A 25,241-nucleotide genomic window follows, 5' to 3' on the forward strand; every position below is an offset into this window, starting at 1 on the left:
TCTCCAAAAGCCAGAAGTGCCACATGTGGAGTGGAGTGATGGAGCAGTGAAGACAAAGACTAAAAGCGTGGCGGCGTTGCACTTTGCCAAGGTATGTGTGAGACTAGTTGACAGTGTTGTTAAAAGCCGTGAGCATTGAATCTTAGCTTTTCAGATTTAATTTCGTACTGGAACGGTGAACAACGTCCAAGTCATCGAACGCTTTTTTTTTTTGTTTATTGTCGCTTGTCTGTTGTTGGCCATACAATTTCGCTCTTTATCGATTGTGGGTTCGATTTGAATAAAAGTTTCGTAAGCAGAGATACTGAATGTTTTGCTGGAGACCCCCCCCCCCCCCCCAACGGCTCTCCAACAAGTGACTGTGACTGCTCGGTATCGTTGCTGTTACGTGCGCTCGCGCGCGCCGCTTTTAACCAACGAAATATAGAAAATCCAAAACGAAAACGAAATTGAAATCTAACAAAACTAGTTAAAGAAACAGTCAGCCAGCCAGCCAGCCACACTGAGGCAAGAGGTCCGTACCATCCGTTCATTTAAACATTAAAGCTGTTGCCATTGCTGTAGCTGCTGACTGTGGCTGCAGGCAAAGCCAACTCCGCAGCCAACGTTCCTACACATCATAAGTCTGCCGACTAGCGCAGTCGCAGCGAAGTGTTGTCATCAACTTTGCACTTTTGCGCTCGCCTAACTTTCGATAAGCTTACAGATTGTTTTAGCGCTTGCTGCAGTAAGCACGCGTGCGCGGTTTTCTAGTAAGAAAGCAGTGAATTATCCATCACCCCATACGAAAGGAAATTAAAAAATAATTAAAAAAATTAATTAAAAAAAAAAAAACAAAAACTATTTATGGTGTTGTCAATTGAAGAAAAAAAAAATTGAAATCTCGTTTAGTGGTAACGATATCCAAGAAACGCAGCGAGTCGAGTGCGAGTAATAAACTCTGGTAGTTCTTCAGTGGTGTATGCAATTTGCTCCTAGTTGGCCATGTGTAGACACTCAACAACAACGTTATGCTAAAAGGAAAAAGGAACAAAACGAAAATATATTTCATCGGTTACTATCTTTTTGGCAAAAGGCAGTTTTTCGCTGCGGCTTAGAAAACCTGCACTAAACTAAAAATCCAATTTTCCAAAAATTTCCCAACTGTTACCCTCTTTTTTGTGTTTTTTTTTATCAACGTTTACCAACCAAGTGCCTAAATAAAATCGAAAAACATAAATAAAAGAAAAACCAAAAGTAAAAAAAAAAATAAATTTACCACAGAAAGAAAAACAAGTGTTTCCTGTTTTGTAATACAAACAAAAAAAAAAATCTCTTGTAAAGCTAAAGTGCCAAAATTATACAAAAAGCAATTTTACACTATACACACATACAAAGAAAAACCTCTCACACACGTACACACAAAAAGTACACACGCAAAAAGCATATCTATTTCGAAACTAAGTTATTTATTGTTCAAACAAAAACAAAGTGAAGAGAAAAAAAACACACACACACACACACATAAAACGAGTGAATTATAAAGCTAAAGAAAATCCAAGTCATAGTTTAGTTTATTTATTAATCCCACAAGACGACCTCTTAATTCTGGTAAAGGATTTAATTTAAGCAGCCATGGACAAGCAAAACTTTCTTATTGGATTAATTTTATGGTAAGTTTCGAGGAGAGCTATTGATTTTTTTTTTATTCTACAGATCAAAGAAAATGGCAGAAGCCATTCGAAGAATTCTGGATGTAAATCTGGCCCAAATTTGACGAAATTTTGCAAACGTATAAAAACGTCAAATAAAATACCTCTTGCTTATATTTTGATATATCGGACAAAATTTGTGGCTTCTATAGCCTTAAAAGTCCATATGGGAGCTATATCTAAATCTGGTCCGATTTTGAAGGAATTTTCTAAACACATGAGAACGTTGAATAAAACACCTCATGCTTAATTTTGTAAAGATCGGACCAAAACTGTGGCTTCTACAAGCTCAAAAGCCCATATTGGATGAAATATATATATGGGAGCTATAACTAAATCTGAACCGATTTTTTCCAAAGTCCATAGCGTTTGTCCTTGGACGAAAAAAGAGACTTGCGCAAAATTTCATGACAATTGGAAAACAAATGCGACCTGTATCTTGATCACAAGAATACATGGACAGACAGGCGGACAGACGGACATAGCTAAATCGAATCAGGAAGTGATTCTAAGCCGATCGGTATACTTATCAATGGGTCTAGCTCTTCTCCTTTTTAGCGTTGCAAACAAATGCACAAAGTTATAATGCCCTGTACCACAGTGGTGGAGGCATTAACTTCGGCTGGGCCCAACTTTGGATAACCACCAACTCGGATATATATATTAACCACCTTTCGTCAAAATACGGTGGAAAATACTTCATTAATGAAGCCATAACAGCAATATCCAATCTCCACCATATTCAGGAAGGCTATACACGGCTTTAAAACAAGTCACTATACCAAAGTCATCCGTTCAAAATGCAACTTTTATGGGCCAAAGAACTTAAATCGGGAGATCGGTATATGTATATGACAGCTATATCCAAATACAGACCGATCTGAACCATATTGAATACGAAAATCGAAGAGCCTAACACAGCCCACTGTGTCAAATTTCAGCGAAATCAAGTAATAAACGTGATTTTACTGTTCCAAGAACTTAAATCGGGAGATCGGTATATATGGCAGCTATATACGAATATAGCCCAATCTTGATCATATTCGGTACGAATTTCAAGGGGCCTAACGCAACTCAAATGCAGGCGTTCAGCGTCATAGGTGGACATGCTAACCTCTGCGCTTCGGTGGCCTCCAACGCAACTCATTGTGCTTAATTTTAGCGAAATCTGTTAATAAATGCACCTTTTATGGGTCTAAATCCATTAATCGGGAGATCGGCATATATGGCAGCTAAATCCAAATCTAGACCGATCTGGGCCATATTGAACAGGTATGTCGAACACAATTCGCTGCACCAAATTTCAATGAAATCGGACAACGAATACTCCTAGTAAGGGCCCCATACCCTAAACTGAGAAATCAGTTTAAATGGCAGTTATACCGAAATATAAACGCATCTTAACCGTACTCGGTACGAATGTCGAGAGGCCTAACGCAACTCATAATGCCTAATTTCAGCGAAATTCACCTTTTGTGGGCCAAAAATCTTAACTTGGGAGATCGGTCTATATGGCAGCTATATCTATATCTAGACCGAACAGGGCCGTACTGAATGGGGAAGTCGAGGAGCCTAAGCACAACTCGCTATAACAAATTTCTGGGAAATCAGACAGTTAATGTGAAGATTATGGCCCCGAGACCATGAATCGAGAGATCGGTCTATATGGCAGCCATATGTAAATCTGGACTTATCTAGGTCAAATTTAAAAGGGATGTTGCGGGCCCTAACACATCCAAATTTCAGCGAAATCGGACAATAAGTGCTCGCTTTATGGGCCTAAAAATTCAAATCAAGAGATTGGTCTATTCGGAAACTATATCCAAATCTCAATCGATCTGGACCAAATTAAACAAGAATGTCAAGGGGCCTACCATAACTCACCTTCCCAAATTTCGGAGAAATCGGACAATAAGTGCGCGCTTTATGGGACTAAAACCTTAAATCGTTAGGTGGGTATATATGGCAGCTATATCCAAATCTGGACCGATCTGGGTCAAATTGAACAAGAATGTCAAGAGGCCTTCCATAACTCACTATCCTTATTAATAATGCGCCTTTTATGGGAAATCTAGACCGATCGGAGCCGTATTGAGTTGGGATGTCGAGGATCCTAACACAACTAGCTGTACCAAATTTCAGCGAAATTGGACTGTTTATGCATCTTTTGTGGGCCCAAGACCTTAAGTCGAGAGATCGGTCTATATGACAGCTCTATTGAAATCTGTGCCGATCTGAGCCGTATTGAATAGGATATGTCGAGGAGCCTAACACAATTCGCCATACCAAATTTCAGCGAAATCGGACTGTAAATGGGCCGTTTTATGGCCCCAAGACCTTAAATCGAGAGATCGGTCTATATGGCAGCTCTATTGAAATCTAGACCGATCGGAGCCGTATTGAATTGGGATGTCGAGGAGCCTAACACAACTCGCTATACCAAATTTCAACGAAATCGGACTGTAAATGAGCCTTTTATGGCCCCAAGACCTTAAATCGAGAGATCGGCCTATATGGCTGCTATATTGGAATCTTACCGATACGAGCCAAATTGAACAAGGATATCGAGGTGCTTGACACTAAACGCTGTCTAAAACTTCAGCGAAATCGTACTGTTAATGCGCCTTTTATGGCCCCAAGACCTTAAGTGGAGAGATCGGTCTAAACCATATCCAAATTTTGGACCGATATTGACCATACACCGAGCGAATGTCGAAGGGTCTAGCAGAACTCATTGTGCTGAATTTCATCAAAATCGATGAATAAATTAACCTTTTATGGGCCTAAAACCTTAAATTGGGAGATTGGTCTATATGACAGCTACATCCGAATCGGAACCCATATGGGCCGTATTAAACTGGGTTGCCGAGTGGCCTAACACAACTAGCTATACCTAAATTCAGTGAAATTGGACGGTAAATGCATCTTTTATGGGACCAAAACCTTAAATCGAGAAATCGGTATATATTGGGTTGCCCAAAAAGTAATTGCGGATTTTTCATATAGTCGGCGTTGACAAATTTTTTCACAGCTTGTGACTCTGTAATTGCATTCTTTCTTCTGTCAGTTTCCGCAATTACTTTTTGGGCAACCCAATATATCCAAGCTATATACAAACGTGGACTGATTTGGGTCAAATTAAACAAGGATCTCGAGGAGTCGCCTAACATAACTTGCAAATGCAATTTTGCCCATGAACATTCCACTAAGGAACAGGGGCAAACTTCTCACATATCAATGAGTGCAGTGCGATTCAAGTTTTTTAAGCTCAATGATAAGGGGCCTCCTTTTTATAGCCGAGTCTGAACGGCGTGCCGCAGTGCGACACCTCTTTGGAGAGAAGTTTTAAATGGCATAGTACCTCACAAATATTGCTAGCATTAGGAGGGGAAAACCGCCGCTGAATTTTTTTTCAGATGGTCTCACCAGGATTCGAACACAGGCCTTCAGCGTCATAGGCGGACATGCTAACCTCTGCGCTACGGTGGCCTCCATAACTTATTTTCCCATATTACAGGGGAATAGGGCAATTCATGCGCCAAGACACTAAATCGAGAGATCGGTCTATATGGTCTATATGATTTCTATAGACAGTCGGACAGATGGACATTGCTAGATTGTCATATATTTTTTCAGATTCAGATATAGCTTCCATATAAACCGATCTACCCATTTGACTTCTTGACCCACTGGAAGCCACAATTTTTGTCAGACATGGCTAAAATTTTGCAGATAGTGTTCTGTTATGACTTCCAAAACTGTGCAAAGTACGGTCTAAATCGGTCTATAACCTCATATAATTCCCATATAAACCGATCTTCCGATTTGAATTCTTGAGCCCTTACAAGCCGCAATTTTTGTCCTATTTGACTGTAATTTTGCATGCGGTGTTTTGTTAGAACTTCCAACAACTATGCAAAGTGCGGTCCAAATCAGTGTATAACCTCATATAGCTCCCATATAAACTGGTCTCTCGATTATCCTTGTTCGGTCCCTAGAAGCTTTAAGTTTTGCTGGTTTGACAAAAGTTTGGTATGTCGAATAAAATTATGAACTTCAACTTAGTTTAGTTTGCATAAAGTTTAAGCCAAGTCCATGGTGGTGGGTTACTTTTTGGGCAACCCAATACACAAGTATTGGGTTGCCCAAAAAGTAATTGCGGATTTTTTAAAAGAAAGTAAATGCATTTTTAATAAAACTTAGAATGAACTTTAATCAAATATACTTTTTTTACACTTTTTTTTCTAAAGCAAGCTAAAAGTAACAGCTGATAACTGACAGAAGAAAGAATGCAATTACAGAGTCACAAGCTGTGAAAAAATTTGTCAACGCCGACTATATGAAAAATCCGCAATTACTTTTTGGGCAACCCTAGATTAGATTATGGTCGAAATATATCCAAAAATGAAAATAGTCATAAATATGGCTGCCGTCTATCAAAAACTTAACATCAGAGTTTTTAAAAAAGCAATTCTATTTTTATTGAATCGCCTACCCTCATTCCTGTTCCTTCCACCATGTGATGGAGGGTATACTTTCATTCCGATTGTCCGTTCTTCTGTTTGTCCGTCCGTCTAACTTTCGAATAAATAAAGGCTATATCGGTCCATGTTTTGATATACCTGCCATATAAACCGATCCTGGATCTTGACTTCTTGAGCCTTCTTATTCAAATTGGTTGAAATTTTGCACGAAGTATTTTGTTCGAACTTCCAATAACTGTGCCAAGTATGGTCTTAATTGCTTCATTACCTGATATAGCTCCTATATAAACCGATTTCGGATCTTGACTTCTTGAGCCCTTAGATGGCGCCAGTATTATCTGGTTTGGCTAAAATTTTGTTTCTTTTTTACTTCCAACAACTGTGGGAAGTATGGTCCAAATCGGTTCACAGCCTGATATGGCTTCGAAATAAATCGATCTCCTGATTGTATTTCTTGAGCCTCTAGAAGCCCCAATCATTATCCGATTTGGCTGAAACTTTGCACAGCGACTTCTTCTATGGCCTTAGGTTAGGTTAGGTTGAATAGGCTTAGCCAGTAATCGGTTTGTTGTGCGCTCTTAATACCAAAAACGTAACTTCGACAAAATCCTTCATTATTTCCATGCCACTCTCCTAAGTTGGTTCATGTCTGGAATAGTGTCCTCACCTAAGTGCCGTTATCTGTCTGTTGACATGAAAGCCGGGATATGACAAATTAAATGCTCCAACGTCTTATCAACTTCCCCGCATGTCATACACATGCTATCACTTGCCGCACCGCTCGTAGTCCTATGTGTCCCGTCATGATACCAATAGCTGTACTGATCTCCTTCATACTTCCTTTCAGTAATAGCCTCGTCTTCCCGCTATCTGGAGCACCCCCATGGGATGTTCGCCATCCTACCGACCGCTTCGCTGTTCCACAGTGTTGAATGCGCATTCATCGCCCACTTCCTTAATTCGGACTGTTTCGATCCGAAAGGCTTCGGGTTAACCAAGTTTATTGACGTCAGTTCTCTGGCCTTCACCGCCAAATCGTCTGCCCTTTAATTTCCCCTTACTACGTTATGGTCCGGCACCAAAACGATGCGGATTTTGCCTTCCTCAGAGAAGGCGTTGATCTACATCATACACTGCAAGACTGTACGTGAGCTTACCGTCCTGGTTGTTATTGCCCTTATGGCCTGTTTACTGTCCGTCAAGATATTCCTGCTCGATGTCCTCGCGTTAGCACAACACCACTTCACGCATTCTGTGATCGCCCCTATCTCCGCCTGCAGGACCGTATTATGGTCAGTCAGTCTAAAGCAGATATAAGTCCCTGGTTTCTCAATGTAGACCCTCAGGCCCACTCCGTCCTCTAGCTTTGATCCATCCGTGTTACATGATCTTCCAGATGGCAATACTAGGATTCCGTCAATCCAAGACTGTGGCAGCAGTGCATCGCACTCGACCTCAAGGCTCATCTCAGGTATCCGATCGGAAACCTCTTCCCTTCCTTCCAGGTTTCCTATCGTCGCCTCGATTATACCGCGATGGTATGAGCTGCACCCATCCTCTATCCATTCACCCATCGCCTTAAGTCTCATAGCCGCAGTGGCAGTGGCCAAACATCGGTAAGCCTTCTCAGTACGCTCCTGAATGAGACACTTCCAATTCAGTTTCCTGTCCAAGATCACACCTAAGTATTTGTGTGAGGAAACGTGGTGCGTTAAATTGGCTCACCTCCCTCTTCGTGAACAGGCATATTTCAGTCTTCTCGTGGTTAACATTGAGACCTCTGGGTCTAGCCCAGTCATATGCTATATGCAAGACCCTTAAGTCTCATAGCCGCAGTGGTTGCCTCACACTTAATCTGTATGTCTAGGCATCGTATATTTAGAATAGTTTCCAGTGCCCTAGTGGGCGTGGTTCTCATCGCTCCGCCTATGCCAAGACAACATGTTCTATGAACTTGTTGTATGGTCCTTATGTTGAACTTTTTCTCCATAGCAGTTCACAAAACTACTGAGACATAAGTATGAATTTGTCTAATTACTCTCCTGTAGAGCCAATGGACTATGCTCGGTTTCAGGCCCCATTTCGAGCCTACGGCGCGTCTACATTGTGCCCAACATCTGTGAGCCTTCTCAGTACGCTTCTGAATGTGACACTTCCAACTTAGTTTGCTGTCCAAGATCACACCTAAGTATTTGTCCTTGTCAGATAACGAAATCGTCTTATTGAGGAAACGTGGCGCGTTACATTGGCCCTCCTTCGTCTTCCTCGCGAACAGGCATATTTCAGTCTTCAGTCTGGGTTAACATTGAGACCTTTGGGTCTAGCCCAGTTATATTCCATTTACAAGAAAGTTTCGGTCCTTTGGCATAGCTCCCCTTGGAAGTATTATAGCATCATCTGCGTAGCAGACGGGTTCAAATCCTTCCTCAGTCAGCATCCATAATAGGTTATTTATGGTGATCACCCATAGGAGTGGCGATAAAATGCTTCCTGTGGCGTGCCTTGTACCACCTTCTCCCTTATATTGGGTTGACCAAAAAGTAATTGCGGATTTTTCATATAGTCGGCGTTGACAAATTTTTTCACAGCTTGTGACTATGTAATTGCATTCCTTCTTCTGTCAGTTATCAGCTGTTACTTTTAGCTTGCTTTAGAAAAAACGTGTGAAAAAAGTATATTTGATTAAAGTTCATTCTAAGTTTTATTAAAAATGCATTTACTTTCTTTTAAAAAATCCGCAATTACTTTTTGGGCAACGCAATATATAAACTTTTTTAGTAGAGAATGGTACTAAAAATGTGTGTTTTCACCCTTCACTGTAGTATGAGAACTCTGTCATGCCTTTTGCAAAAATCATGAGTTATTGGCCTAAATAAGTAAACATTTACATTTGCTGTTCTGTTATGACCTCCAATTATACAATATATTGTTTAAGTTTTGGCCAGAGAAAAAAGTATGTCAAAGTACTTAACAAATGCCCTACATGCTGAAGGATGTAAAAGAGTTACTTCAGCCTACCTCAAAGTGCTTTTACTTGTTCAACTTCAAATATTGAGCCTTTGCTCAAATGTAAAAAAAGGTTTCCGTGCTATCAACTTCGTCTTGGAAAAATGCTAGACAACTCATTAACACAAATTGCATAGTTTATTACTCCCATCAACATTCGACGACATGTTTATGCCAGAGACGACTTAATTAAAAGCATGACACTCAGGTTACATTTGCATAATTGCTGTTAAAAGCTGACCATCATTCTTCCAGCGGCTTGTTGGTTTTTTTTTTGTCTTTTTTTTTCCATATTCGTAGCAATCCACACAGACACGCAATATGGAGAGTTAAGATTCTTGAGCGTCACTTCCTAAATATATATGTATGCATATATATATATATATATAGCAGAGAAACATCAATGAACTTTTGCTTAATGCAAAGGTCATCGATATTAAAGCACTTATGTGATTGTTTTTGTTTAATGTCAGCAATCCAACGAAAACGAAACAGAAACCATTTTTTATTTAGGAAAACAAGCCAGAAACTAGCATTCAAAGGAAGTTCTACTTGCCAGTCAAATCTAAAAACAAAAACATGTTTTTTCAAATCGCTCCAATGAACAAAAATGCAAATGTTAAATTGTTTATGTAGGAAAAAATGGTTTAATCTACCTCTCGTCTTGGTATTTATGAGTGGTTATATGGTTCAAGTTCGTTGCTTAAGTCTTTTGATTACAATAAAGTTGTCCGACAACTAGTTTCTACAAGGTTGTAATCCTTTAGCCAGAATTCAATAAATAATGGAGCTCATTTAGAGATATGAAAATGAAGGAAAAAACATGTGTTTAGTCAACATTTGGGTTTTTATTGCCAAATATCCCAGGTCGGGGTTTTACTTCTAGGTAAAGCACAAAAGACAAACGGGAAATTTTTAACAGTCTTCCAACGAAGACCTTTTGAGATGCATTTCATTTACTTTGAAAGTGTTTTTTATTATAAAAGTATTTTTAAGAAAAGTTCGTCTTATGGGTTTTGCGAGGACTTCGAGTAAACTGGCCATCAACGTAATAACAAATAAGACTTTAAGGTCACAGACAGTCTTGGAGTGCAAGAAGGAGATTAACGCCTTCTCTGAATAAGCAAATGCAAATTCGCCCATGAACCGTCCATTAAGGAACAGAAGTAAACTTCACACATATCAGTGAGTGCTGTGGGATTCAAGTTTAAGCTCAGTGATAAGGGGCCTTCTTTTTATAGCCGAGTCCGAACGGCGTGCCGAAGTGCGACACCTCTTTGTGGAGAAGTTTTGACATGGCTGCCATGCCAAGTGGTTTAGCAGGGAATAACCACCACTGAAATTTGTATACCCTTCACCATAGGATGGGGGTATACTAATTACGTCATTCTGTTTGTAACTCCTCGAAATATGCGTCCAAGGCCCCTAAAGCATATGGATCGTCATAACATTTTAAGTCGATTTTGCCAGGTCCGTCCGTCTGTCTGTCGAAAGCACGCTAATTTTCGAAGAAGTAAAGCAAGGCGCTTGAAATTTGACACAAATAATTTCTATTAGTGTAGATCGGTTGGGATTGTAAATGGGTCATATCGGTTCATGTTTTGATATAGTTGCCATATAAACCGATCTTGGATGTTGATTTCTTGAGTCACTAGAGGGCGCAGATTTAATCCGATTTGGCTGAAATTGTACATGAGGTGTTTTGTTGTGATTTCCAACAAATGTGGCAAGTAAGGTTCAAATCAAATTGCCATATAAACCGATCTTGGATGTTGACTTCTTGAGCCACTAGAGGGCGTTATTGTCGTCCGATTTGGCTGAGATTTTGCACAACGTGTTTTGTCTTGACTTTCAACAACTGTGCCAAGTAAGGTTCAAATCGGTTCATAACCTGATATAGCTGCCATATAAACGTATCTGAGGTCTTGACTTTTGAGCCTCTAGAGGGCGCAATTCTTATCCGATTGGGATGAAATTTTGCACGACGTGTTTTGTCATGACTTCCAACAATTGTGCCAAGTCATGTTCAAATCAGTTCATAACCTGATATAGCTCTTGAGCCACTAGAGGTCGCAATTTTTATCCGAGTTGACTGAAATTGTACATGAGGTATTTTGTTGTGATTTCCAACAACTGTGCTAAGTATGGTTGAAATTGGACCATAACAACTGTGTAAAATATGGTTCAAATCGGTCCATAACCTGATATAGCTGCCATATAAACCGATCTTGGGTGTTGACTTCTTGAGCCTCTAGAGGGCGCAATTCTCATCCGATTTGGCTGAAATTTTGCACAACATGTTTTGTCATGACCTTCAATGACTGTGCCAAGTAAGGTTCAAATCGGTTCATAACCTGATATAGCTGCCATATAAACCGATCTGGGATCTTGAATTCTTGAGCCTCTAGAGGGCGCTATTCATATCCGATTTGGCTGAAATTTTACACAACAAATTTTGTCATAACTTCCAACAACTGTGCCTAATAATGGTCAAATCGAAGCATAACCTGATGTAGCTGCCTAGAGGCGCAATTCATATCCAATTACGCTGAAATTTTGCAATAAATGTTTCGTTATGACTTTCAACATCTGTGCAAAATATGGTTCAAATCGGTCCATAACCAGATGTAGCTGTCATATAAACCGATATGAGGTTTTGATTTCTTGAGCCTCTAGAGGGCGCAATTCTCGTCCGATTTGGCTGAAATTTTACACAACATGTTTTGTCATGACTTCCATCAACTGTGCCTAATATGGGTCAAATGGAAGCATAACCTGATATAGCTGTCATATAAACCTATCTGGGGTCTTGACTTCTTGAGCCTCTAGAGGGCGCTATTCATATCCGATTTGGCTGAAATTTTGCACAACATATTTTGTCGTGACCTTTAAGAACCGTGCCAAGTCAGGTTCAAATCAGTTCATAACCTGATAAAGCTGCCATATAAACCGATCTTGGATTTTAACTTCTTGAGCCACTAGAGGGCGCTATTCATATCCGATTTGGTTGAAATTTTTCACAACATGTTTTGTCATGACTTCCAACAACTGTGCCAAGTCAGGTTCAAATTAGTTCATAACCTGATATAGCTGCCATATAAACCGATCTTGGATCTTGACTTCTTGAGCCACTAGAGGGCGCTATTCATATCCGATTTGGTTGAAATTTTTCACAACATGTTTTGTCATGACTTTCAATAGCTGTGCCAAGTAAGATTCAAATCAGGTCATAACCTGATATAGCTGCCATATAAACCGATCTTGGATCTTGACTACTTCAGCCACTAGAGGGCGTAATTTTTATCCAATTACGCTGAAATTTTGCATGACAAGTTTCGCTATGACTTTTAACATAACATATGGTTCAAATCGGTTTATAACCTGATATAGCTGTCATATAAACCGATCTGGGGTCTTGACTTCTTCAGCCACGAAAGGGCGCTATTCCTATTCGATTTGGCTGAAATGAGGTGTTTTGGTATCTATCCTGAATGAGCCAAATCGGACTGCATTTGTATATACCTGCTATATTGACCGATCTGGCTATTTAGGGTCTGAAGCCCGTAAAAGTCGAATTTTTTTGTCCGATTTCGATGAAATTTGAAACAGGAAGTTGTACTTGGGGGCCCGATATTCAAACCGAATATGGCCCATATCGAATCATATTAACACATATCTGCCATATAGACCGATATGCCGGTTTAGGATCCTAAGCTCATAACAGGCGCATTTACTATCCGATTTCGATAAATATGGTCCCGATAGATTTCGATAAATATGCTCCCTATCAGACAATATTTAGATATAGCTGCCATATAGACCGGTCTGCCGATGTAGTGACTTAAGCCCATAAAAGCCACGATTATTTTCTAATTTCGTTGAAATTTTAAATAGTGAGTTGACTAAAGCCTACTGATATCCGACTCAAATATGATTCAGATCGGTTTTTATTCAGATTTAGCTGCGATCCGCGTTCGAATCCTGGCGAGACCATCCGAAAAAATTTTCAGCGGTGGTTTTCCCCTCCTAATGCTGGCAACATTTATGAGGTACTACGCTATGCAAAACTTCTCTCCAAAGAGCTGTCGCACTGCGGCACGCCGTTCGGACTCGGCTATAAGAAGGAGGTACCTAATCATTGAGCTTAAACTTGAATCGGACTGCACTCATTGATATGTGAGAAGTTTGCCCCTGTTCCTTAGTGGAATTTTCATGGGCGAAATTTGCATTCTTAGAATGGGAAAATGCTTTACGCGTTTAACCATTATGTCTATCGACGTATACTGGGTCTCAATCGGAGGTACCGGCTACAAACCCTTCCTGTATTACTCCCTGGAACAGATTGCACCTCAGAACTACTTTCGCATTACTTCGTGGTGGACCTCTTCATTTTGTGCTTATCAATCTCTCCTACATAGTGTCTGCGTCCAGATCTCAGCTTTGTCCCCTATGCCATTGCGTCAAGGTGCATCTGGTGACTGCCTTCCAACTCCTCTTATTTTCCAGGGTCTTCTGCGCAGTGTTATCGGGTGAAACATCGCCAATCTATGTCTCTAGCCCAGGGACTGTAGTCGAAGAATGTATGCTCGGCGTCGTCTTCAACTTCTTCCGCCTCGGGAAACTTCATCCTCGGTGTAAGAAGTTCAAAGTTCGGTTCTACTATCATTTTGATGCAAAATTTGGATTGATGACAAAATTTAAAACCGGCGTTGCCGCTAAGAGTATCGAAATTCGATTATTCAGTCAAAATTTCTACAGATTGGAAGAGACTACCGGCTCTTGAGGTGACTTGCATCCTTTCTGGGCATTGGATCGTATCATTGAACAGTACCTGATCTTTTAGGTAGTTCTTTATTGTCCTCATCAGGTAACTAGGTACATGAAAGATCATCTCTAGGGCTTGTATAACATCTGCACATCTCAGGCTGTTAAAGACATTCGTAATGTATGGGGTCGCTAATATTGGGTTGCCCAAAAAGTAATTGCGGATTTTTCATATAGTCGGCGTTGACAAATTTTTCACAGCTTGTGACTCTGTAATTGCATTCCTTCTTCTGTCAGTTATCAGCTGCTACTTTTAGGTTGCTTTAGAAAAAAAGTGTAAAAAAAGTATATTTGATTAAAGTTCATTCTAAGTTTTATTAAAAATGCATTTACTTTCTTTTAAAAAATCCGCAATTACTTTTTGGGCAACCCGCCTCGGCAAACTTCGTCCTCGGTGTAAGAAGTTCGTTCAAAGTTCGTTTCGACTATCATTTTGATGCATAATTTGGATTGATGACAAAACTTAAAACCGACTTTGCCGCTAAGAGTATCGAAATTCGATTATTCAGTCAAAATTTCTACAGATTGGAAGAGACTACCGGCTCTTGAGGTGACTTGCATCCTTTCTGGGCATTGGACCGTATCATTGAACAGTACCTGATCTTTTAGGTAGTTCTTTATTGTCCTCATCAAGTAACTAGGTACATTAAAGATCATCTCTAGGGCTTGCATAACATCTGCACATCTCAGGCTGTTAAAGACATTCGTAATGTATGGGGTCGCTAATAATGGGTTGCCCAAAAAGTAATTGCGGATTTTTTATATAGTCGGGTTTGACAATTTTTTTTCACAGCTTGTGACTCTGTAATTGCATTCTTTCTTCTGTCAGTTATCAGCTGTTACTTTTAGCTTGCTTTAGAAAAAAAAGTGTAAAAAAAGTATATTTGATTAAAGTTCATTCTAAGTTTTATAAAAAATGCATTTACTTTCTTTTAAAAAATCCGCAATTACTTTTTGGGCAACCAATATGATCGGCCTCGTAGAGTGACTGACGTTTTGTTCCGCTTGCACTGTGTCTACTACCTGTTTTAGAGCTTCTAGTGTGGATTTTCCGTGCTGGTCGAAATCCGTACGGTCTTTGAGAGTGATCTCCCACGGATCTAAGGACTTCATCGAGTCTTGGAGGACTTCAAGTCGCTCAAGCAGTTTGTCAGCTTTGTTTAGCAAGCGCAGTGGTCTGTATGACTATGGTGATGATCTGTTCTCTTTTCTTCTTATCTTCTTCACATTTGGCACCGACATTTTTTATTGGCCTAGAGACGAAAGCTTTAGAATTAGAAGAAATCGATTCAGATTTGAAATCGGTTCAGAAAATTTTCTGCTTACCATAATTCTCATGGTCATTAAGCTCGACTCCACTTTGAAGAAAACCCAACTAAGGTAATCATATAGCTTTCATACATATACTCGTCCAATTTGGAGAAATATTCCAATAATGTGGTAATTTGTTATCAGATTCTCACGAAGTTTGGCATGAATGATGATCTTCGAACCCTTTCTATTACCAACGAATTTCTTAGAATTCGGTTCAGATTTTCTTTGAGTTTAAATTTCTATAGATTGTTGTCTCAACATCATCTTCTTTTGTTTTACATTAAAATAAACATGGCGAAAGTTGCCTTCAAACGTTTTCTAGCCTATTGATTTTTTAAATCAATTTAATTCTGTTTTTTTTTTTTTTAATTTTTCTTAATTACCCTATTGATTAATTGTTAGTTTAAGAATAAACGTTGACACATGTATTCTTTTGAATTTATCATTTTTAATTTTTTTTTGCTTAACTTGTTTTAAACTTCATTAAAATGACAATTTTTTTGTCCCCCAGCTCTTTGATTGATGTTTTGGGACATTTTGGCGGGTATTTAAAAAAAAACTAATTTTGACGTCATCAATTTTTTTCTCATTCTTATTTATTAAGACTTTTACTGGTTATACTTGGTTTTTGGCTGTCACAGACAATGTCAAAAACAACCAACCACATTCATACAAAGATTTTGGCGCCAACGGTATTTAATTGTTGCTGTATTTTATAGTACCACATACACACTCATTAGAAATGAAGCAAAATTGAACATTAAATTTTAATCATCTTTATGTACAGAATTTTATGTTAACTTGCCCTTCTTGAATTGGTTAATAGAATTAAAACAGAATAGAAAGATACACCTGTTTAATATTCAACAGCTATTGCAAAAGAATTTCATGCCTATGACCAACAATTTGCATAAATTGTAGAAAAATCTGTTGGTGCCTTAGGCGCCATCTATAGGACAGTGGTGGATATCAATCAATGTTAAGTTTTGTTGAGTAAATTGTAGTATCTACTGACAATTTAATTAATGTGGGCAGACATTCCAAGGCAATTAACGATTGGAAGTCCAAAAAGAAGATAAAGTTTAAGTTCAATGGATCTGAATTATGATAAACCTATTTTAAACATCATCATTTGACTTAGAACAAAGACCTGCACAACACCATTCATTGATGACTGTTTTTGTTGAACTCATGAACTCTGAACCCACATTTCAATTCTACTGTAGAGCAAGACACTCAAGAAGAGTAAAGCGAACAAGTGGATGTTGAGTGGATAATTTTGGAAAACAACCACCATTCAGTGCTTGGGAGAATTTTTATCTCCAATTCATCGCCGCTACAGCGAGATATGAGAAATTATTCGCTGCACACTGAGTCATATGAAAGCGTCTCGCTGTCATTTTCAAAAGGTGAACTGATCACACAAATCGCTACTGTGTCTATCTCATATAAAAAACTACTCGTATGTGTGTGTCTGTGTTTACACATGCTTTTATGTACTACGAAAGCAGACGACAAGAAAAATACTTTGTCTGAAGCTAAATGTACCTAAAAACATGCATTGTACGACATGCACGTACTGCAATCTGAAACAATCTCTCTTTTTGCATTCACTCATCTCGTTGGCTTCGTATCTTGTTATCAATCCAACTCAGTTCTCAATTGTCGTATACAATGTTGTATTTTTAAACGAAAAGTTCAGTTCTTGAACTGGTTGTTAGTGTGTCTTGAAAGCACAAATGAATGATCTTGTGCAGGCCTTTGATTTAGAACCAGCATAAAGGCGCTAATATCCCCATTAAGGACTTCGCGAGCCAGATTCCAAGGGGCTTAACAAATCAAAGAGGAAAATCGGATTTATAAGGGGGCTATAGTGATTCCATATTGGCGGCCATCGTGGTGCATAGTTGGGCTAGTCCGCCCTGAATGCAAGGGTTTGTATTTTGTTAAGAACATCGAAACAAATTTTGCAATTGTGGTCATTCCCTCACTAGTGCTGGCAAAATGTGTGAGGCCTACAGCCATGTTTAGCTTACCTACAACAATTAAGGAAAGACAAAAGTCGGGTGGTGCCGACAGTATCATTAAATAGACGCTATATCTAAATCTGAACCGAAATGGCCCTCAGGACTTCTGACGAAGACAACTGGTTCGTGTATGATGGATCGATCCAATATTATTTTCTTATGCCTTTCATTTGTCTAGACAGTCAGTTTTCTGGCAAAAGCACGGGCATCTTGTAGATGGGGTATTGTAATGGGCTCCTTGCTCTAAACTTTATTGAGATATTTTGAGAGACGAACCCTAAGACTCTCATTAACAAAGAGAAAAAATCGTTTAATTGGCTAACCCGGAGTTGGCCAGGCTAACCTGGAGGCCACCGTATCGTAGAGGTTCGCATATTCGCCTATGATGCTAAACGCATGGGCTCGAATTCTTGCGAGAACATCAGAATAAATTTTCAGCGGTGGTGATCCCCTCCTAATGTCATGTGAAAACTTCTCCTCAAAGATGTGTCGACTGCCATCGGTATACTCCTAAATTTTTGCCGATTTGTCAGTCCAAGAGATATCCTCCAGATTAAGCATTATCACAATCTGGAGGATTTCTCTGGGGGAGTACTGCTCAGCCCACAGGGGGATTATCACCACTGAAAATTTTTTTCTGACGTTGTTGTCTGAATTTGAACCCAGGCATTCAGTGTCAAATGTGTATAGCGGCTGAGCCAAAGTAGCCTCATTTTGCCGTTAAGCCCTAAAAATTTTTGGTCATATATCTCTTCCCGATAAGGAAAAATTCCTTCAGATTCCAATTCATGCTTGGGAAACTAGGGGATTTGGGAAGTATGGCGATTAGTTGAAAGAGTGAGTTCTCCCCACCTCGGTAGAAGGCCGAGGGAAAGGCTTAGGCTGGCTATTCGACTGGATAAGTCTTAAGGTGTGTGCCAACGGCAAAGGAGGGAACATAGAAAATGCTGAAAATAGCAGCATCAGGGAGCATCTGAGGATGTCTCTGTATGATGATACAGATTTTCCAGTTGCACATGGATGCGTAAGGAATCTCATCCTTACAAAATCAAACGAATCTTAGGAGGATGAACTCCTGGGGGACACTGAAGAACAGTGTTGAAAAATCTAAACTGTGGCCATGATACTGTTACCGCCCTATAGGCTTTGTTAAAAGACACGACCATGGCAACCTCAGTTGCCAGCCGCTTCAGAGAGAAATCAGGTAGAGGAAGGGAAAGATAAAGGAAAAGCCGCCATATAGACCGAAAGAAGTCTCACTAACTAGAGAGCTGCCCCATCAGCCATGCCTAAACCGTCAGCCATTAAGTCCAGATTCAGGGTTCGAAAGACTGCAGATTTCAGTGAAGAGAAGAGGTAATCACCCATAATCCTATGCCTTCTCCCCGTCATCGTTGGCCAATGGCACGGCAAATGGTCGACCGTCTCCAGCATCCCGTCTTGCTTGGACCAGAAAGGCTCGGGAGTCGAAAGACTGTAGATAACTCAGTGAAGAAAGCAGGTAGAGAAAAAGAAAGATAGATGAAAAGCCGCCATATAGACCGAAAGAAGTCTCACCGACTTGATAGCTGCCCCATCAACCATGCCAGGCCCTAACAGAACTCCAGAAAGACTTGGGAGTCGAAAAACTGTAGAGTGTTCTCTCCGCCATCATGGGCCACTGGCACAATAAATGCTCGACCGTCTCCAATTTCTCCTCATCTCCACAGACCCAGCAGAAACCTCAGCGTCTTGAACCCAACGCGATGTCAGCGGCCTGCCATCGCAGTCCTGTTAGGACTTTTAGCATTAATCCAAGGTTGCGCTTCCCCAGCTAAGGATAATCTACGTCCTTGTTTCGGAGAACCTCTTGGCAACCCTGCAGCCCCCAGGGGCAGAGCATGCAAAATTGTCCCACTCGCCGTAGTCGGCATCCCTCATCCCAAACAGCCATAACAGAGGGGAGTTCATTATCGACCTTGAACTCATAAAGTTTATCCGCGGTCCAAACCTCGCCAGCTCGCCATCAGCTTCGTTCGCCACCAGCCGTAAATGGCCCGGAACCCAACACAATCTAATAACAACCTTAGTGATGACGCAGATTTTTCAACTGCAGTTGGATGCTATAGAAAGCTCATCCTTCTCCTGGCGGACACGGAAGTGTTGAAGAATTTAACTGTGACCATGATACACTCTCCTCATCTCCACAGAGCCAGCAAAAATCCTCAGCGTGCCATCGTAGTCCTGTTAGGACTCTCAGCATAAATCCAAGGTCACACTTCCCCAGCTCAAGGACAATCGACGTCGTTGTTTCGGAGAACCTCTTGACAACCCTGCAGCCCCCAGGTCCAGAGCATGTCAAATCGTCCCATTCCCAGTAGTCGGCATCCCTCATCCCCCACAGCCATAACATAGGGGAGTTCATTATCGACCCTGAACTCATAGAGTTCATCCGCGATCCAAACCTCTTCAGCTCGCCATCAGCTTCGTTCCCCACCACCCCTAAATGGCCGGAACCCAACACAATCGAATAACAGCCCCCCCAAAGGCTTGACTTCGCAGTTAGAGCCTTCAGCACAGCCTGACTGACTCAGGATAATAATAACTAGAGACTCGACCAGTCTGGCTTCCCTGGCCCTTACAGAAGTGCAAAAATACTCGAGGGTTGAAAGACTGTCAAGAGCTCAGTGAAGGAAAGGGTTGTTCACCCATTATCCGGCGACTTCTCCCCGTCATCGCGGAGCATTGGCACAGCAGATAATTGACCGTTTTCATCTTCAAAGACCTTGCAGAATTCTTTGTCGTCCCGAGCCCATCGCCATATCAGCGACCTGTCATCAAGCTGGCCGCTCAGGACTCTCAATACGAGGTCGCCCTACCACAGCTTCCTCAGGATCACATCCAAGAGCCTGAGGGTTGCGAAAATTTTTACCTGAAAGACACTGCATCCGTCCAGAATTCCCCCATTCCGGTTCCTCCATCCAGCTTGGGCCCATCTGTGAAAAACAGAGTCACCCAAGAAGCGCTGGTCGCCCCCTGTCCAAAAGCTCTATCCTCTGGAAGACAATCTCCAGATCACCTTAGAAGTAAGATCCAACCCGCATATAGTCCGTCGCGTCGACAATGCTACGTAGTCGTCCCACGCCATCGGTCTTCCGTAAAACAAGCGAATGCCCTGAATTCAGAGTGTCATATATCTGACTTTCTCAAGGTGCAGAGTTTTTGCAGCGGAACGCTCAAAAATAAAGCTCAACGCGCTCATTCCGTTTTGGCTTTCAGTCTGAGGGCAGTCCTCAGCACATTATTGCACATTACAATTTATTTCTTTTGAGAAGTAGTTCTCCAGTTATCCAACTCCGGAGTTACCAAACCAATTTTCTTCTCTGCAAACATCAACATTTATCGGCATCTCCACTTGGGGGATACATAAAAACGCTTACTTTTCATACGTTCAAACGCTTACACTCCTCAATACCTGTGAATGGCCAAACCTTACATGCCAAAACCATTCCCCAATGAATGAAATAAAAATTCATACAAAACAAAATAAAAAATAAAAAAAAAAATTGTGTCACCATAATATTTTGTATTTTAATAACGTTGGCCCGGTAGGGCATTGGTTTCATTTTCGTTCATTTGTTGGCTCTGTTTTTATTTCGCATTTTGATTTGATCAATTGCTCTACATTCCTATTTCTTTGAGTTTTAGCATAGTATAACGTAATAGTTATCATTTCATTTTAAATGCTAATAAACCTAAATTTATTATGAGACAGAAACTCGGAAAAAATAACAGGAGAGGTTTATGGACGGTCAGACGGACCAACGGCCGGCCAAGCTGATGAACAGGCAGTGATAGACGACCAACAAAACAACATTCACATATCTCTACATTGGCATTTGGTTATGTTTGCATTTGAATATTTGTTTAACACAACCTACTTTGCAGGTTGGTATTTGAGGTTTTTTTGTTCATGCCTCTTCTCTCTCTCTCTCTCTCTCTCTCTCTCTTGTTTCATCTTTGAAATTTTTGCTAAAACAAATTGGGCAAACATTTAAAAAGAAATACACATAGCATTGATATACATTAGGGTGGAGAGTGAAAACCGCCAGAGATTAGGTAAATGAGGAATATTAAATATTTCGATCTACGAACTCCGCAACCGGGTGGGGTTTGTTGGAAGTTGTATCATTGTAAGTTGGTTAGCATTGGCTAAACAGATAAAAATAGGGCGTATCTGTGTTTTCACACATACCAGAACAGTATTGCTGAACTCTTTTTACGGATCATAAAGATCTAACCAGACCGGTCGCAATTGAAACGATTGCGTTGTTGGTTCATAACTGAGCCATAACTAATCTGGTTTGTCGTGTAAAGTTAAACTGATAATCCGGCACGTGAAAAAGGCTGCCAGGGATTGCTATAGATTTAAGGAAACGTGGGACGTATGGGTCTTTGAAATCTCCTTCCCATTAAAAGTTTCAAACACGACTGGAAATGAAAAAAAAAAATTGTATTCAAATGATTGAATCAATTTTGAAAACGATTTGGTTTTCAATTAAATTTTTAATTGAAATTCTTTTGGCGATTTTTTTTCTGTGTAACCTGATATGTCTGCCATGAAAACCTATCTTGAATCTTGATTTCTTAAGCCTTTAGTGGGCGCAAATCCAATTTGGCTGAAATTTTGCACAAGTTTTTTTATTCTGTATGGTCGGAATTGGTTCATGACCTGATATAGCTGCCATATAAATCGGTTCTTGATCCTCTAGAGTGCGCAATTATTATACGATTTAGCTGAAATCTTGCATGGGGTGTTTTGTTTTGACTTTCAACAACTGTGTTTCTGATATAGCTCCCTTATAAACTGATCTCTCGATTATACTTCTTGAGCCTCTAGAGGGCGCTCTTCTTATCTGATTTGGGCTAAAATTTTGTACAACATCTAATCGTGTGACTTTCAACATACCTACAACATGACCTAGTCAACGTAGCCGTTTTATTTTGATGCGTGTAACTATGCTATCCTCGTCATACAGCTCGTGGTTCATACGTCGCCTATATTCTCCATTAACGCAAACCATATATTTTACGAAAAATCTTGCTCTCAAAAACTCCAAGTACTGCCTCGTCTGTTTTCACAAGTACCCATGCTTCAGAACCATATAACAGCACGGGTTGTATTAGTGTCTTGTAAAGTGTAATCTTCGTCTGTCGAGAGGTGGTCTTGTTTCTAAACTGCTTACTTAGTCCAAAGTAACATCCGTTTGCTGTCGTTCGTTTCGGTTACGGCGGCGGTGCCGAGGTAGATAAAGTTACTGACTGTCTTAAAGTTGTGGTACCCAACTTTCTCCATTTTCTTCATCTGCTCTGTTGTGACAGGCTTTTTGGGAGTTGAAACCATCCATTTCGTCTTATCTCCACTTGCTGTCAGAGCCATTTTCACTGACTGTCTTTCGAGTTTTTCAAAGGCTGCAGTTACTACTTCCGGTGACCGACCTATGATATCGATGTCGTCGGCATAGGCGAGTAGCATGTGTTCTCTTGTGATGAGTGTGCCAAAATCACATCTGCATCTCGTATAATCTTCTCCAGCAGGATATAAAAGAGATCATACGATAGGCTGTCTCCTTGCCTGAAACCACGTTTGTTTTTACTATTCCTTTGTTTCTCATGGTAGTTCTTATAGTTTTCCGATGGCGGGGTACTGACCCAGCGCCCCAACCACATGGGTTTTGTGGGATTGCCCATGTATCCCTCGTTATGGCGAGCCCCTTGCTTCAAGATCCGACGCTCGCCGCCAGCCGCCCCTAACTTGGGAACAGACACTGATGTTGGCCATTGTTTATTTGAAGGCACTGATGTTGGCCATTGTTTATTTGAAGGCGCCAATAACTCGCCTTGTCATCTCGAGTATCATTGGCACTCTGTATTTAATTAAGAGCCTGTGCCACCTGACTCCTCACTGAGACTCTCCTCTCGAAAATCCCCAAAGGTCCCCTTATCATTGAGCGTAAATTTGAATCGGGCAGCACTCAATTGATATTGTTAGAACTTACTTTCCCTCTAATATGTTCCGCAATGGGATGTTTGGGAAAACGATCCTGTATCTTGACTTGTTGAACTTCTAGAGGGCGCAAAGTCTTTTCTTCTGACTTCCAACAATTATACCAAGCATGGTCCAAATCGGTTCAAAGCCTATGGTATAGCTTCCATATAAACCGATCTCGGATCTTGATTTCTTGAGCCGCCAGAGGGCGCAGTTATTATCCGATTTGGCGGAAATTTTATGTTTTGTTATAACTTCCAACAACTGTACCACGTATGATTCAAATCGGTGCGGTTTCGAAAGGTGGCCACCCCACCCCTGAAATTCCCCCGCTAATCGCACATGTTTGCCAGTCGTGGCAAAATATCTTTAATTTGACTCCCATATTTCCACAGTCGGCTAACATGGCAGTTTTGGGGTTGTTTTAGGGGATGGGGTGGCCACTCAGTGACTTGTAAATATATATCAGATTCGTGTTCTATTAAAAGTTGGATAAATTTTAGTTAAACCCACATTCTCGAGGGTTTTCTATAAAGAATCAAATTCATTATTTAAAAATTTTAATTCGTCAAATTGTTTCGACCACATCTTCATTTTAAACAAGCAAAAAAAGCGTTAAGTTCGACTGGTCTGAACTTTGGATACCCACTACCTCGGGTATATATGCTATAAAAGCCTAACATAAGTCAATGTGTCAAATTTCAGTTAAATCGGATTATAAATGCGCCTTTTTTGGGGCCAAGACTTTAAATCGAGATATCGGTCTATATGGCAGTTATATGCAAATCTTGATCGATCTAGACCAAATTGCAGAAATATGTGAAGGGGCGTAACTTAACTCTCTGTCCCAAATTTCGGCAACATCGGGACAGACAGATTTGGCCTAAAACCTTAAATTGAGAGATCGGTCTATATGGCAGCTATATCCAAATCGGGACCGATCTGAGTGAAATTGTAGAAGGATGTAGAAGGGCCTAACACAACTCACTGTCCCAAATTGCGGCGACATCGGACAATAAATGCGCCTTTAATAGACCTAAGACCCTAAATCGTAGGATCGGCGTATATGGCAGGTATATCCAAATCTGGACCGATCTGAGCCAAATTGACAAAGGATGTCGAGGGGCCTAACACAACTCACTGTCCCAAATTTCAGCAAAATCGGATAATAAATGTGGCTTTTATGGGCCTAAGACCCTTAATCGGAGGATCGGTCTATATGGCAGCTATATCCAAATCTAGACCGATCTGAGCCAAAGTAAAGAAGTATGTCGAAGGGCCTAACACAAGTCACTGTTCCAAATTTCAGCAAAATCGGATAATAAATGTGGCTTTTATGGGCCTAAGACCATAAATCGGCGGATCGGTCCATATGGCAGCTATATCCAAATTTGGACCGATATGAGCCAAATTAAAGAGGGATGTCGAAGGGCCTGGCACAATTCACTGTTCCAAATTTCAGCAAAATCGGATAATAAATGTGGCTTTTATGGGCCTAAGACCCTAAATCGGCGAATCGGTCTATATGGCAGCTATATTCAAATCTGGACCGATCTGAGCCAATTTAGAGAGGGATATCGAAGGGCCTGGCACAACTCACTGTTCCAAATTTCAGCAAAATCGGATAATAAATGTGGCTTTTATGGGCCTAAGACCCTTAATCGGAGGATCGGTCTATATGGCAGCTATATCCAAATCTAGACCGATCTGAGCCAAAGTAAAGAAGTATGTCGAAGGGCCTAACACAACTCACTGTTCCAAATTTCAGCAAAATCAGATAATAAATGTGGCTTTTATGGGCCTAAGACCATAAATCGGCGGATCGGTCCATATGGCAGCTATATCCAAATCTAGACCGATCTGAGCC

The 25,241-nt window shown here is 40.6% G+C and overlaps 1 protein-coding gene across 1 annotated transcript in view; it reads left to right on the forward strand.

Annotated features, from left to right (window-relative positions):
- Positions 1 to 344: 344 nt before the first annotated feature.
- LOC106082459 (uncharacterized) overlaps positions 345 to 25,241 on the forward strand; it is a 182,814-nt gene continuing 157,917 nt past the window's right edge. The window contains exon 1 of the mRNA XM_013244973.2: positions 345 to 1,652. Coding sequence (XP_013100427.2) covers positions 1,615 to 1,652 — 38 coding nt within the window. The 5' untranslated portion in view covers positions 345 to 1,614. The remainder of the gene's footprint in view (positions 1,653 to 25,241) is intronic.

The sequence above is a fragment of the Stomoxys calcitrans genome, chromosome 3 (assembly GCF_963082655.1).
Source record: "Stomoxys calcitrans chromosome 3, idStoCalc2.1, whole genome shotgun sequence".
In the NCBI taxonomy this organism is placed as follows: domain Eukaryota; kingdom Metazoa; phylum Arthropoda; class Insecta; order Diptera; family Muscidae; genus Stomoxys; species Stomoxys calcitrans.